General features: G+C 37.5%; 2 protein-coding genes across 2 annotated transcripts; both read left to right on the forward strand.

Moving 5' to 3' along the window:
• Positions 1 to 1385: 1385 nt before the first annotated feature.
• Positions 1386 to 5065, forward strand: grk1b (G protein-coupled receptor kinase 1 b; the record flags this gene model as incomplete). The annotated part of the gene is made up of 7 exons (XM_083986183.1): positions 1386 to 2084; positions 3022 to 3149; positions 3483 to 3640; positions 3906 to 3989; positions 4136 to 4260; positions 4366 to 4567; positions 4782 to 5065. The coding sequence occupies 7 exons, from the start codon at positions 1386 to 1388 to the stop codon at positions 5063 to 5065; spliced, it is 1680 nt and encodes a 559-aa protein (XP_083842309.1).
• Positions 5066 to 10679: 5614 nt separating this feature from the next.
• LOC310997053 (claudin-15-like) lies at positions 10680 to 13199 on the forward strand (the record flags this gene model as incomplete). Its single annotated transcript, XM_083986626.1, has 5 exons — positions 10680 to 10896; positions 11763 to 11927; positions 12684 to 12765; positions 12899 to 13009; positions 13100 to 13199. The coding sequence occupies 5 exons, from the start codon at positions 10680 to 10682 to the stop codon at positions 13197 to 13199; spliced, it is 675 nt and encodes a 224-aa protein (XP_083842752.1).
• Positions 13200 to 13618: the final 419 nt, after the last annotated feature.

Raw genomic sequence — 13618 nt, forward strand, 5'->3', positions numbered from 1 at the left:
CTCCTAAAGAGTCTAAAACTTAAAAGCAGGTTTCTTTCTAAAGGTGTCTTTTTTTCATTAATGTTAAATAAAAGAAAGTCTTAGAGAAACTGAATGTTTTTTTCGGAAAATATGTGATATTTCAAAATGGTATCATTTGTGGTTTTATAAAATCACAGAGGTAACATGCAGAATGGAAATGAGAGAAAAAGGGCCAGACAGAGGAAGTGAAAAGACCTTGGGTTGTACAATCTGACCAAATGCTCTCCTTCCCCGTCTTGTAGCCCCTTTAATCCCTGAAATTGCTCACAAGCTTCATTTCCTGTCTGGAGCATCTAAAATAAAAAGTCCCCTTCAGTGACTTTTACCTTTTCAACAGCAGGGTGCAGCATATCACAACAATATTTCTTTCCACCTTAAATATTTTTCATAAGAGCACAAATGCAGACTCAATATATGGGACAAACCCAGGGGAAATTAAAGCTGCTTCGCAGCAGTGGTCGGGGCCAGGCAATTTTGAACAAATTTAGGCAAATCTTAGTAACAAGAGACAAAATAGGAAAACAACAAGAACATCAACATTAAAATATCCATTCTGCTTCAGGTTTGAACTCACAATCTCTATCACCAAGAACCATCCTCTAACTCACTGAGCTAATTGGCTCAAAATAAGACCTGGTGTGTGGCGTCACAAATGGACAACAGCCAGGCAGCAGTTGTCAAGACAGATTTCAAAAATTGTCAAAATATCAAAAATTCTGTTATCAAGACTAATATCTGATAATACTGCATCTTGACAGCATGGAAATGTTGGTGATTTATTCTTAACGATAAGTGTTTTGCCTCATAAGAGAAAATCTAATGTTTAAAAATGCCACTCTTACATCATTCCCATGAGAGCAGAATTCAAAATATTATCAATTTTTTTTCAGGAAGATTGAAAATGTATTTAGCAAGAATTGGCTGGTATGTGTTTACAGTCAAATGTTTTCATGCACTGTAGGCTCAATTTTTCAAACATCAAAAATCTGGGTGTTAACTTTGCGGAGGCCAGTCTGAAGATGCAGTGTAGCAAATTTGGTGTCAAGTGAGCAAAAATTGTGGGACAAGAAAGGTTTAATAAGTTTTACGGTTTTTGAAAAAAACATAGTGATGGACTTCATAATTTGTACAAAAGTTTCTGCAGTATTGGGGTTACGTGAAAGTTACAAAACTGCGTCTGGTTGGTTTCAAAGTTTTTAAATTGAAACGCTTACTGTTGTGGAATTTGGCAGATTAGTGACTTACTTAATATGTAAAAAGAAGTTAAGCATCTCACAACACATTATTGCTCAGTGCAAACCAAGACATTTTTCAGCACTGTCATTGACTTTAAGTGTGTGTGTGCTACAGACAAAGTTGCAGCCATGGACATCGGTGGCTTGGAGACGGTGGTGGCGAACTCTGCCTATGTGTCGGCCCGAGGCAGCATTGATGGAGCTGCAGCTGCCAGTATGCGCGACAAGAAGATGCGTGCCCGTCTGAATCTCCCACACATCAGAAATTGTGAACACATGAAGGCAACTGTGGACACAGCCTTTGACAGTATGTGTGTCAATCAACCCATCGGTAAGCGACTGTTTCAACAGTTTCTGGATAGCGACGCAACCCACAAAAATGCTGGAGAGCTGTGGAAAGACATTGAAGACTACCATGTATGCCAAGAGAAGGACAGAGTGCAGAAAGCCCAAAAAATTGTCAATAAGTACTATGAGTCAGCTTCAAAGAATTTTTGCAGCTTCCTGGAGGAGAAGGCCATCACTCGAGTTAAGGAAGACTTCAAGAACGTCCATGGTGAACTGTTTAAAGAGAGCGAGCAGCAGCTGATAAAACACCTGGAGAAGACAGCCATGGACGGCTTCAAGAACAGCATGTACTTCTTGCGATATGTTCAGTTCAAATGGTTGGAGAGCCAGGCTGTTGATGAGACCTGGTTCATGGACTTCAGGGTCCTGGGTAAAGGAGGTTTTGGGGAGGTGTTTGCCTGTCAGGCTAAAGCAACAGGCAAAATGTACGCCAACAAAAAGCTGGAGAAAAAGAGGCTGAAGAAACGCAAAGGATACGAGGTAAAGGCCAGATGTAGCATTAAAGGTCCTACCCACAGCCACTGACAGGGTCAAACAAAAGAGCTACAAAACAAAGTGAGCTTGTTCTGATGGCAACCTCATATGAACCCAGAGCAGGAAATGACAGAGAAACATTATGAAAGGATATGTCCCACTGAGTGCAGAGGTTTAGTTTTTCCCCACAAAGGCTCAATGCAAAGAAGCTTGTGACTCTCGTAAAGACCTCACAAAGCAGCTCAGAGCCAGACACAGAGACAGTAGACTAGACTGAAGCCCTTTGCTTTTAAAAGCACCAGTGGATAATGAACTTTTAATTTTGTTGACAGCATCACTTTCATGGTTGAGGTATAAATACTAGGCCTGCTGCAGGAAGGATTAAAAAATGAAAGATCAACAACAGTAACATACCACATCCAGGCTTGGAGGATCCAAGTACAGAAAGTATGTTTACTTCTTTTTTTTCTTTTACACATCACCAGGGGTTCCCTTGAGTCATGGAGAAACAACAGTCTGCAGGTTTTCAAACTGACTTAAGACTCCAGCTAATTAGCACAGCTTCAAATAGAAGGACAGATCTATGACAATTCTGGTTGGTAAGAAAATGTGCCAACTCACGATTCATCATGACACTAGCAACTCCTTGAGTAAGCCATGGAACAGCGCCAGGAGGACCTGTGAACTGTACATTTAAGCACCTTAATTAATTAGGCTACTGGTGCATAAAAATGTGGTGGTGGTGCTGCTCCTTCTTTGACATGCCAAAACATCACATGTATAAACATGTTAGATCAGTACTGTACCATACTGCAGGCACCTGTGTTTGACAAGACAAAAGAACAAATATCTAAATACCTGTGTGGCTTAGGCTTTTCATTTCTGACATTGTGCATTTCTGGTTTTTGTTGCACTAATCATGTTGTGATGGTTATTTCTATAGGGAGCCATTGTGGAGAAGCGCATCCTTGCAAAAGTTCACAGTCGCTTCATTGTGACACTGGCTTACGCCTTCCAGACTAAGACAGACCTCTGCTTAGTCATGACCATCATGAATGGCGGAGACCTCAGGTGCTCTATATAAACACCAACTGCAGCTTTACACACTTCATAACAGTGAAATCAACCCACAGACATAAATACTTATACTTTTAAAACACATGCTATGTACTAGTGGTTTCTGTAGTTAACAACATAGTAAAGGTGTTGCCGTTCTCTCATCCCCACTAATCAGCCTAAGGTAGATAAACCTCACAGCTAATATACGGACTAGTCTCTTAGGTGCGTCATGCTATAAGTCGAGAACAACTTGAGGAGCCTTGAGTGGCTTCACCTCTCTCCTCTACTGTTTTTTATTTCTCAGAGGCTTTACAAAATACAATAACATCCATCTGACTCTCTCAGGTTTCACATGTACAATGTGGATGAAAAAAACCCTGGTTTCAATGAGAAGAGAGCGTGTTTCTATACAGCTCAGGTCATCTGTGGGTTGGAGCACCTTCATCAGCACAGAATCATCTACAGAGACCTGAAACCAGAGAACGTTCTGCTGGATGATGCAGGTCAGCCATCTCATCCACAACATTGTATGAATGCATGAATATACTGACGTTAAAGCCCCAAGTATCTGTCCTAACCCATCACAATGCAAGACTGGTGGGTTAACCAGCTGACTTTGACTTTAGCCACTTCCATGAGGGAAAACATCCATAAAAGAGAAAAAAAGATACCTTAATTAATGTTAGCTTGAAGTGAATAGCGGTACATAACAGTTGGTGGTTGGTTTAATACCCATGTGCCACTGTTAACCAAAGCCTTGTCATGTAGGACATGTCCGGCTGTCAGACTTGGGTCTGGCTGTTGAACTTCCACCGGGAAAAGACACAACTACTGGATATGCGGGAACTCCAGGTGAGTGAGCAAATATAATACATAAAATTTGGATGAAGTTTATGGGGTCATTGGAGAGAAAATGTTGCGATCCAAGGAAAAAATAATAATCTGAGCAAGCTGACCATGGTTTGCTTAGCAGTCTCCTGTTTCATTGATGATTACAGGTTTCATGGCCCCAGAGCTGCTCCAGAAGATACAGTATGACTACTCAGTGGACTATTTTACTCTGGGAGTCACTCTGTATGAAATGGTTGCTGCCAAGGGGCCCTTTAGAGTACGAGGAGAAAAGGTACTAATCAGGTGTTTTTATAGGTAAACTATCCTGATTTCTGTTATTTGCTTCTAATTCTCTGAGGTTCCCTCATCTATGGAAAATGTTTGTGTCTTTCTTTAGGTAGAGAATGACGAGGTAGCTCGCAGAATTCTCAACGATCCAGTTGCATATCCACCCAACTTCACAAAAGAGTTGAAGGATTTTTGTGAAGGCCTGATGGAGAAGGACCCAGCGAAACGTCTTGGGTTCAAGAACAACGACTGCACAGAGCTGAAGAATCAGCCTTTCTTCAAAGAAATAAACTGGGGCCGTCTGGAAGCAGGTTGGTGATGCCCACTGAACCATCCAAGCAAAAATGCATAAAGTAAAGCAAAACCTCTTACTGATTTAATCTGATCTAATCCTACAGGCCGATATATGTTCAAGAAACTGTAGCTATGGATGGAACAAAAGACATAATCCCCCAAATTTCAGGAATCTGATAGATTAACCTACCCTACTGTAATTTGTTTATATCTTCTGTGTTTTTTCTAAAGGTATGATGCCTCCACCATTTGTCCCTGATCCAAAGATGGTCTATGCCAAAGATATTGACGATGTTGGCGCCTTCAGCACAATAAAGGGTCTTGTCCTGGATAACAAGGACACAGAGTTTTACGATGATTTTGCCTCTGGCAGTATCCCAATCCCATGGCAGGAGGAAATGATTGAAACAGGTGTGTTTGGAGAGCTGAACATCTGGGGAGAGGGCGGCAAACTGCCCAATGATCTTGACCCAAACTACGTGGAAACCAAATCTGGGGGATGTGTGCTACTTTAATCTAGAACAACAGAGCAGAGGAAAGAATACCTACTGATATTTTTTTTAAATAGTAAATAATCATTTGGTGCCACTTTCTGACACTTGTACTACAGTATAACCTGTTCCTATCATCCTGCTTCTAATGCAATCTAATACAGCAGTATCCCAATAAATGGTTATAATGATCAGTTATTGTTAAAACTGTAAAGGAGGCAATAAGAGGAAATAAATGTTGAATTGTATTGCATTAATACTGACAGGTGTTTCTATTATTAGTGAACATCTCTTTAACACACAATGAACATTTTAATTCATGGCAGGCCTATCGTGTTATTATTTTGAGCTAAGTGTATTTAATAAAATGACAACTAAGTGAGAATATTGTATATGAATATATAATATTTTGAATATTCATAGTGCTATTGTAAAAGTGGCAGCATGATGTAATGTCAGATAAATATTATAAAACAATGTAAATATAGTTTCACTAACAATACCTCCTGAAATGCCACTGCGTCTGTAATTACTTGTGTTTATTGTTCAATGTTCAGATATATTCAATAGGAATTATTGTATATAGAATCCAAATGCAATATTTATTTAATGTGTAATTATTTGGAAAAAGAAAAAATACTACATTGTCAATGTAATGTCTAATGTGTAATTACTGTTTATTTACTTCTTATATGACAAATAATTTTTAAGTTAGTATAATGGCAAACATTGTAGATTTGAGTTAAAAGCAGTTAATAAAATCTTGCAAAGCATTAATGTACGTGTTGGTGCCCTTTTCTGTGGCTTTATTGTCTATGCCAGTATATGAAGACCGCTTCATTTTCAACTGAGAAAAGGAATTAAAACTTTAAAATAATAACAATAATTTTAAGTTTCTAATTTTGACCCCCAATGTTATTTGGCTGGAAATGAAAAGTCAAGAGCTCATTAAAGTTATTACAGCTCACTCTGAGGACACTATATGGACATATGTAAAGAGAATAAAATTACAAATAGTCCAGTAGTTGTTGGACACAAGAGTATCAAGCCCATTAGGATTCATCCTCACAGGATCATGAACAGTTTATTTTGTATTTTAGTCTGAGCTGGACTGACTGACAGAAAAAACGAACACAGCCATTGACTGAACCATAGTGTGAGCATGGCTAAAAATCTGCTATTATATTCAAATAAATCATTGTTCAAGGTTTTTTGTGTAAGTTTTGTGTGGTGGAGAAAGAGAGTCATAGAGACAGAGATACAGAGAGCTATAATCTTAGATGATAGAAAGAGATGAGACCAGGAACTGAAGTAGTGACTTCACCGAAACTCTACAGTACACAAACAGTGACTGTTCAAAGTTATACAAACGTCACATTATTTAAACAGCTTTTACTGACAGCCCATTACCGAGCCCACACATTACTCATCGTCTAAATTAAGCTCAGTGGAGAAAAGCCCAAAGACTTTTAAAATTACATATTTTATATCATTAATCTTAATAAACAACCAAACACAACCTGCTTCATTCACTGATCATTATGATTGTGTACCTGACTTGCAGGTATTGTTGCAGATGTTGTGAAGCATTATGTTCAATTACTTCACTGAGGATAGCTAAAGTAAGAAAGCAAGAAAAGTAATATTGAAAATATTGAAAATGTCAAAAAAAAAAAGTCAATTCACTCTGTTTTCCTACACACAACAGGAAGAGAAATGGAAGGAATGAGTTTGAAGCAATGTACAAACACATAATTTCATTAGTGTTTTAACGGCAGTCATCTGCAAATGAAATCACATGCATTCAAAAAAAAAAAGAACTTATCCGTGAGAAATGTGGGCCAGATTTACAACCAGGGAATACACAGCTAATTAACATATCAAAGGCTTATATGTAAAATATTTTTCAGTGCAATTTAGTATCTCTCCCCTGAAGTCAAACCTCAGAAGTACTCTGCTTAAGTATCCACTTATCAACTACCTTGATGCTAAAAATCTAAACAAAACAAAACAAAACAAACATCAACTTCTTAGTTAAGTATTTGATGTGTCCAATCTCAATTCCTAATAGTCTTTAATTCCAGTGGTAACATCTGGTCACAGCCAGTGTCAAAGCACAGAAACCTAAAGCCACCTCAGGTTTCTTTAAAGTGAACTATCCCTTTAAGCAGAGAGGTCAATGCGGACACAACTGAATAAATATTTCAGCTGACTGAGGGAAGGGCAAGGAAATAAAATATTAACAGAGAAATGATTGAGTTAATGCCCAAGTGTCTGTCCAATACTGTAAATACTGTATCTGACAGTACTTTGAACTGTACCTCAGATTACTGATCAGTAAAGGTGAATACACATTTGATAAGATATAGACTGTAAATTGTGAGTTTGAAGTTTCTCCCAAACACAGAATTAGTCCAATGTAACTAATGATACATGTGTGAATATGCTTTTAAGAGTAATCTCTGCAAAGTATTTAGGTAGGACCATGGAGAAAAAGTATAAACACTGAATACAAAATTGCAGTAACTCCAATTCTAACCCTTCCATATCTAACTTAATGTATAGTGACCACCAATTAATTATAAGCATGCTTTAGAGCAACCTGGCCTTTGGTCAACCTTTCTGAGTCGACAGCACTGTATGACTATGTAAACACAACATTTCAGTCATTGTTGAATGTATACGCTTCAGTATAAAAAATGGATTTACAAATAGCAAGAGTTTCAACATATCTTTTGTCATGTTGCAGTCTTGTTAATGCTTAACCACTGCTAAAATGGATACTTTCTGCCTTCAATAAATCACCCATAGACAACTTAAACTTAGCCAGCTTTCAGTGATTGCTCTGCCCTCTATTCAGTGTTTCCTTGTAAGTGTTTGCTTATGGGACTTGAAATCAGCTCTCTAATATGACATGCTACCAATTCCTCAAAAGGGGATACAGGCAGGAGGACAAGATGATGTGAGCAGCTATAAAAAGACTGACAGAGAAAACAGAACAGTACAATATGAACATCATTATGAAAATCACCTCATAAGATGTTTCCCAATTATTCAGCTCATCATTAAACGCCTCTGTGACTTACGTGATCCTGCTCACAGTACTAAAACATTTTGCAAATATCTCTGCAGTGCTCTTATTAGAATGTTCTGCTTTTTAAACTCCTGCAGAACAAAAGAAAAACAACAATGAATTATGGTCATAGTCTTCTGTAGAAGTCTCTGAAGCATATCAAAGCAATCAGTGCCAAAGCTGAGATAACTGTTTTACAAGAGATTATCTCTTCCGCAACTGCCAATTGAAGGAGAGAAAAAAATCTAATTGTATACTTACATTTCTATGGTAACGTGCCTGGCACGTGAAATGTCATCAATTTTGGGCGGGAATAGAAGACTTATAATGTAGCAAGCCAACAAATCAATGTTCAAATTAGTCCAGGTTTGAGAGCATGAGAAAAAAATTCAGAGTGAGCTCTCACACTCCCAAAATGTATATCAGATACAGGAGCTGCAAATAGAGCTCCCCACTATCTATTGAGGATTGCTAATTATTAATAGAAAATTACTTTCAAGATGAAAGAGATCATCGAGGTTGTAGCACTTTTCTTAGGTTTTGTTGGCTGGATTATGATTTTTATATCACTAGAAGATCAGTATTGGAAAGAATCCACCACAGAGGGTAGCGTAATTACAACCTCAACAATCTATGAAAACCTATGGATGTCTTGTGCCAGTGATTCTACAGGGATCTATAATTGTCGTGACTTTCCATCCCTTTTTGCTCTCCCAGGTAAGTAAAGAACTTATGTTATAGTCTTATGTCTTATTTATGTTTCTGAATGTATACAATGGAGGATCCTAGAAAAGCCATTTCATTGATATCTGCTGTTAAAAAATGAAAACATGATGTTATAGGTTAATTATAAAATACTTAATATTTTTTATCAAGTGCTCCAATTATTTCTGATGATTCAGCTGTATGTGATAGCTGAGTCTGCATTTTATTATCTGTCATACTGAGGAAAATGCAGCTTTAAGTTCTTTAATTGGGGTACATATTTTGAGTCCAAAGTTATTAGCTAGCCTGATCTTTACAAAAAAAACGAAAGAGAAAATAATTGACATTTATAATATCTACATATAATACACAATGTCGGTGCTGTAACCTACAGAAGCTTGTAATTTATTTAGTTGAGGCTATAAAAGAGGAATGACTTTATCAATGTTTTTGCACAAGACATAAACTATAGTGGATAACATTTTACAACCTCTGAAATCTTACATATAGCCTGTTATTATAGAGCTATAAGATTATCATGACAGTGTATAAGTCTCTCTTTCATTAGTTGTATAATAATTAATGTAATGCATTTTGGACATTCCATTTACATGTGGTAAATGTATACTGACAAATCAATTACTTATTTGTGCTTGTGCTACTTTTGAAACTTGGCACCTGAAACCATATTGTAATTCAGTACAACATCAACTACTACTTCATAAGTAATTGTAACTTCGGATTTGAAGCAGTTTGCAATTTCGTATTATTTGTTATATTATTTATTATTTATATAGTAGGAACTCACATCTTAAAGCCAGGGCATTACAGCTAAACAATATTAAAAATATATATATTACGATTTTTGACATATATTGTGATCGCGGTACAAGTTACAGAAGGAATGGTAATTTTTGCTTCAAAAAACAAACAAAACGATGATGCGATTTTGCTGGGGTCCGTATCAAACAAGCATGTTTTGTCATATCTGTAGAATATGATTTGTTGAATGGGGTATTTATATTGCACGGTCTTGCATTCACGTCACATTTTGTGACACTTTTTCATTCTGTTATTCTTATCTGTAATCTGGTCACTTTGCTTGGTTAAATGCAATTTCAATAATATTTGGTAATTGTTCATCCCTACACTGGCACTAATGTAGTATCCACCTCAATCACTGTGCTACTGGATCACCGAGGTCTGATTTTCTTCTTTGTCTGCGTGACCGAAAGGCAGCACTGGAGCTTCGTTACAATGGTGATGAAAGTTTAATGATGAATAACTCTGCATTCGGTAACAAACAAAGACATGTCTCTCGGGCTTGGCTGTCAGATAAGCAGGTTTATCTGTGGGTCAGTATGTGGTGATGCACCCTCACCCCTCAGTGCCCTCAACTTTCCCATCTTCCCTCTGACACAAGGTGATGACGGGATCCTAAACATGACTAGAATCCCATCAATAAGCGTTTGATATTATTGACATAGTGTTCAAAAAGCAAATACCATTTGGTGACAAATTGCTTTAGGTCTATAGACGTTAGTGAGAAGGTCTGAAGGTTGGACTTCACCTCTCTGTTGTCCTTTAGGTTGGGTAAACATTTGGAACCTTTGAAAAAGTTCAATAGAGTTGAGAATAATAGGGGAAATCATGAGTGGGCTAGCTGGAATTAATCATTGATTTGCAGTTTTCTGGAACATCTAAGCTCCGTGGTTGCAGACAATTGGTCTGGCACACTGAGGCTGTAGGGCCAACAAATCCACACGTTTGTTGAGGAAGATAGCTTGGAGAATCAACGTTTGTACTAAGTGTTCCTCTCTGGATAACTCTACACGGGTTGGACAGAAGAATCAAGGAAATATGAATCCGATAGTGGAAGCTTTTGCCTTCTTCCTGGGCTTTCTGGGCTGGTTGATGGTTGGGATCGCCCTTCCAAATCGATACTGGAGGGTGTCTTCTGTGGATGGTAATGTTATCACCACATCAACCATCTATGAAAACCTATGGATGTCCTGTGCAACTGACTCTACGGGGGTTCACAACTGCCGTGATTTTCCATCTTTGCTCGCCCTTAATGGTACGTGGCGTACATAGCAAATGCTTCATTAGTATTGATGACTGATGATCTGATACTTTACTATTAGGATATTAGCATAAGAGTTGTGTAGCAAATATTGTGTTTTTCACAGAAGCACTTGAGAAAAGAAAGATATTAAAGTTCATCTCCAGTGCATACAGGAGTGACCATGCCAAGATTCAATCCAACAATCGAGAACTGATGACTCTTTTGTTATTGTTTTCTTCCACCTCCATTTGATTTAAATGTGACCTCAGAGTACCTTTTAAAAAGTTCTCAGGTGCCTCCTGTACTTGCTATAATCAGTAAATAGGGGTAATATACAACAAGGCATGATAAGATCAGAGAGGGTGAGTAAGTACAACCACTGTGAAGCTCAACGGTGAAATATATATTCAATCACCAAAAAACATTCTGAACTCCTAATATTAAGTACAATTTGTTAGATTCTGTTAACTTCTTTCACCTGATTAGATATCAGTTTCCATCATGAGAATAGTTTTTCTGAATGATACAGCAGTGCTGTCACATGAAACTCTAAACAATTCCTTGTTATCAGTCATAATCAAGAGGCAGACTTATCTACTATATACTGATTTTGGATTGTATCCAAATAGTACAATGACTGAATGCCCAGTCGTGCTCTTTACTCTCTAGTTCGAACAGCCTACTCCTGCTTTGATAATAATGATGATTAAAGGGTTGATGGATTAATAACAAACCTGTTTGTGAGACTTCTTTAACTGGGTTACACACAACAGTTTAATTTCAAATGCTTGCATTGCTTATATTATTTTAGGAAAATACATTATTCAAGAAGTGTAACTAATTTCTTTATCATTATTCTTCTTTTTATTTGTTTACAGGGTACATTCAGGCTTCCCGTGCACTGATGATTGCTGCCATTGTGTTTGGGACATTCGGGCTTGTGGCAACTCTTGTAGGAATGCAGTGCTCAAAGATAGGAGGAGAAAACTACGTCCTTAAAGGGAGGATTGCTGCTATTGGAGGAGTGTTCTTCTTACTGCAGGGTAAAGACATTAGGATGGATGGAGGGACCATGTAACAAAATGGAGACTTTGGCTTTATTACAAAGACAAAAATATAGGTGCAACGTATATGTAAAGCATGACACATGAGAAATTGATGCAAGAAAAAGAGTTAAACCACATGTTTACACCTGGAGAGGTAAACATGTCCAATCTGCTATTAGAAAATGGGTCACCACTTGAAAAGGTTATCTCTCTGACAAACTTGCTGGAGTGCAAACTAAGCCAGCCTTTACCAAAGCCGTGTGAATTGTTAGAGCAGGTCACTCTTTGTAAAAACAAAAAGTGACAGGAGACGGGTAATGTGGTAAAGGAAGTGACGTATCCACATAAAGCAAAAGACAAAAACACAGTCTGAGCATGTGAGGTGCTGAAGGTGACCGTTATGATCAAGGCTTTTATCAAAACCTTATTCAATAGACTGCATAAATTGCAAAGTCTATGACTTTATAAACAGTATAACTATTTGATTATTTTTATTTATAGTATTTTCATAGTAATAGTTTCTATTTTGGAGAAGGGGGGGTTAAAGAAGATTAGTTTGCAACAAGCTAATTCATCCAGTCTTTAGCCTCATCAACAGAGCTCAGTTTACTTAAAGATTAAAGGTGTTACTCCTTGTGTAAACCCTGAAAAAGCTTTCACCACTAATTTTTGCCTTAATTTGCAACTACCTTGTGTGCTGTTTGCATTAAAATGTCTTGGCTGTCTGATGTAAACAATATTTTGTTTCTGTAGGGCTTTGCACCATGATTGCCATTTCCTGGTATGCTGCCAACATCACACAAGAGTTCTTTGACCAATTTTATGCAGGGACTAAGTAAGTCAGTACAATCTGTATCAATATTACTTTGTGTTGGAAGAAGTGGAGCAACAGTGAAATGGCACAAATGGGTGTTTTTTTTAACCATCAGTCAAATGATAACACTTAAAAAAAACATCTTCTTTTACAGGTATGAAATTGGAGAAGGCCTGTATATCGGCTGGTCTTCAGCCATACTTGCCATTTGTGGAGGCTCGTGCCTGCTTTGTGCTTGTAAAGTCAAAGACTCCACTGAGAAAATGTGAGTATCTGTTTCTAAAAATGTTTGATATTGATGTGCACAGGAGTTGATGCATATTCTCTATACTAAAACATGTCTTTCACATTTTAGACCGTACCGATACCAACAACCATCCAGAGGACATGTGCTGTCAACTGTGGCAACATCTCAGTCTGCACCAAGCAACTACGGACGAAACGCATACGTCTGATTATGAGGCAAAGCCAGCTGAGTTGGGGTCAATTCTCCAGACTGATTTTGCTGAGAGAAAATTAACAGCATTTATCGCTCTGAATCCTCTCTAATCACTGTGTAGTATAGTCTAAGAACAGCACAGGACTTATTGGCTTTATCCAATCTAAAGCATTTATTCAAACATTTGATGTATAGCTATTTTAATGTTTACATTGTGATTACTGCTCAACTATATCAGCATATAGGCTTGTGTATACTGTGATATCGGTGTACCAATATTTAATCCTCAAATAACCTTACACTGTTCAGTAATTAAAGTTTGTGTTAGTATATATGAGTGTTTTCTGAGTGTTGTAATCATTTGTTACATGTGTATATCTTGCTGCAAGTTTTCTAGTGGGGAAACATAACACTTAATTTGTCACTTTTACTTTT

Source organism: Trachurus trachurus, assembly GCF_905171665.1.
Source record: "Trachurus trachurus genome assembly, chromosome: 14".
NCBI classification, from domain to species: domain Eukaryota; kingdom Metazoa; phylum Chordata; class Actinopteri; order Carangiformes; family Carangidae; genus Trachurus; species Trachurus trachurus.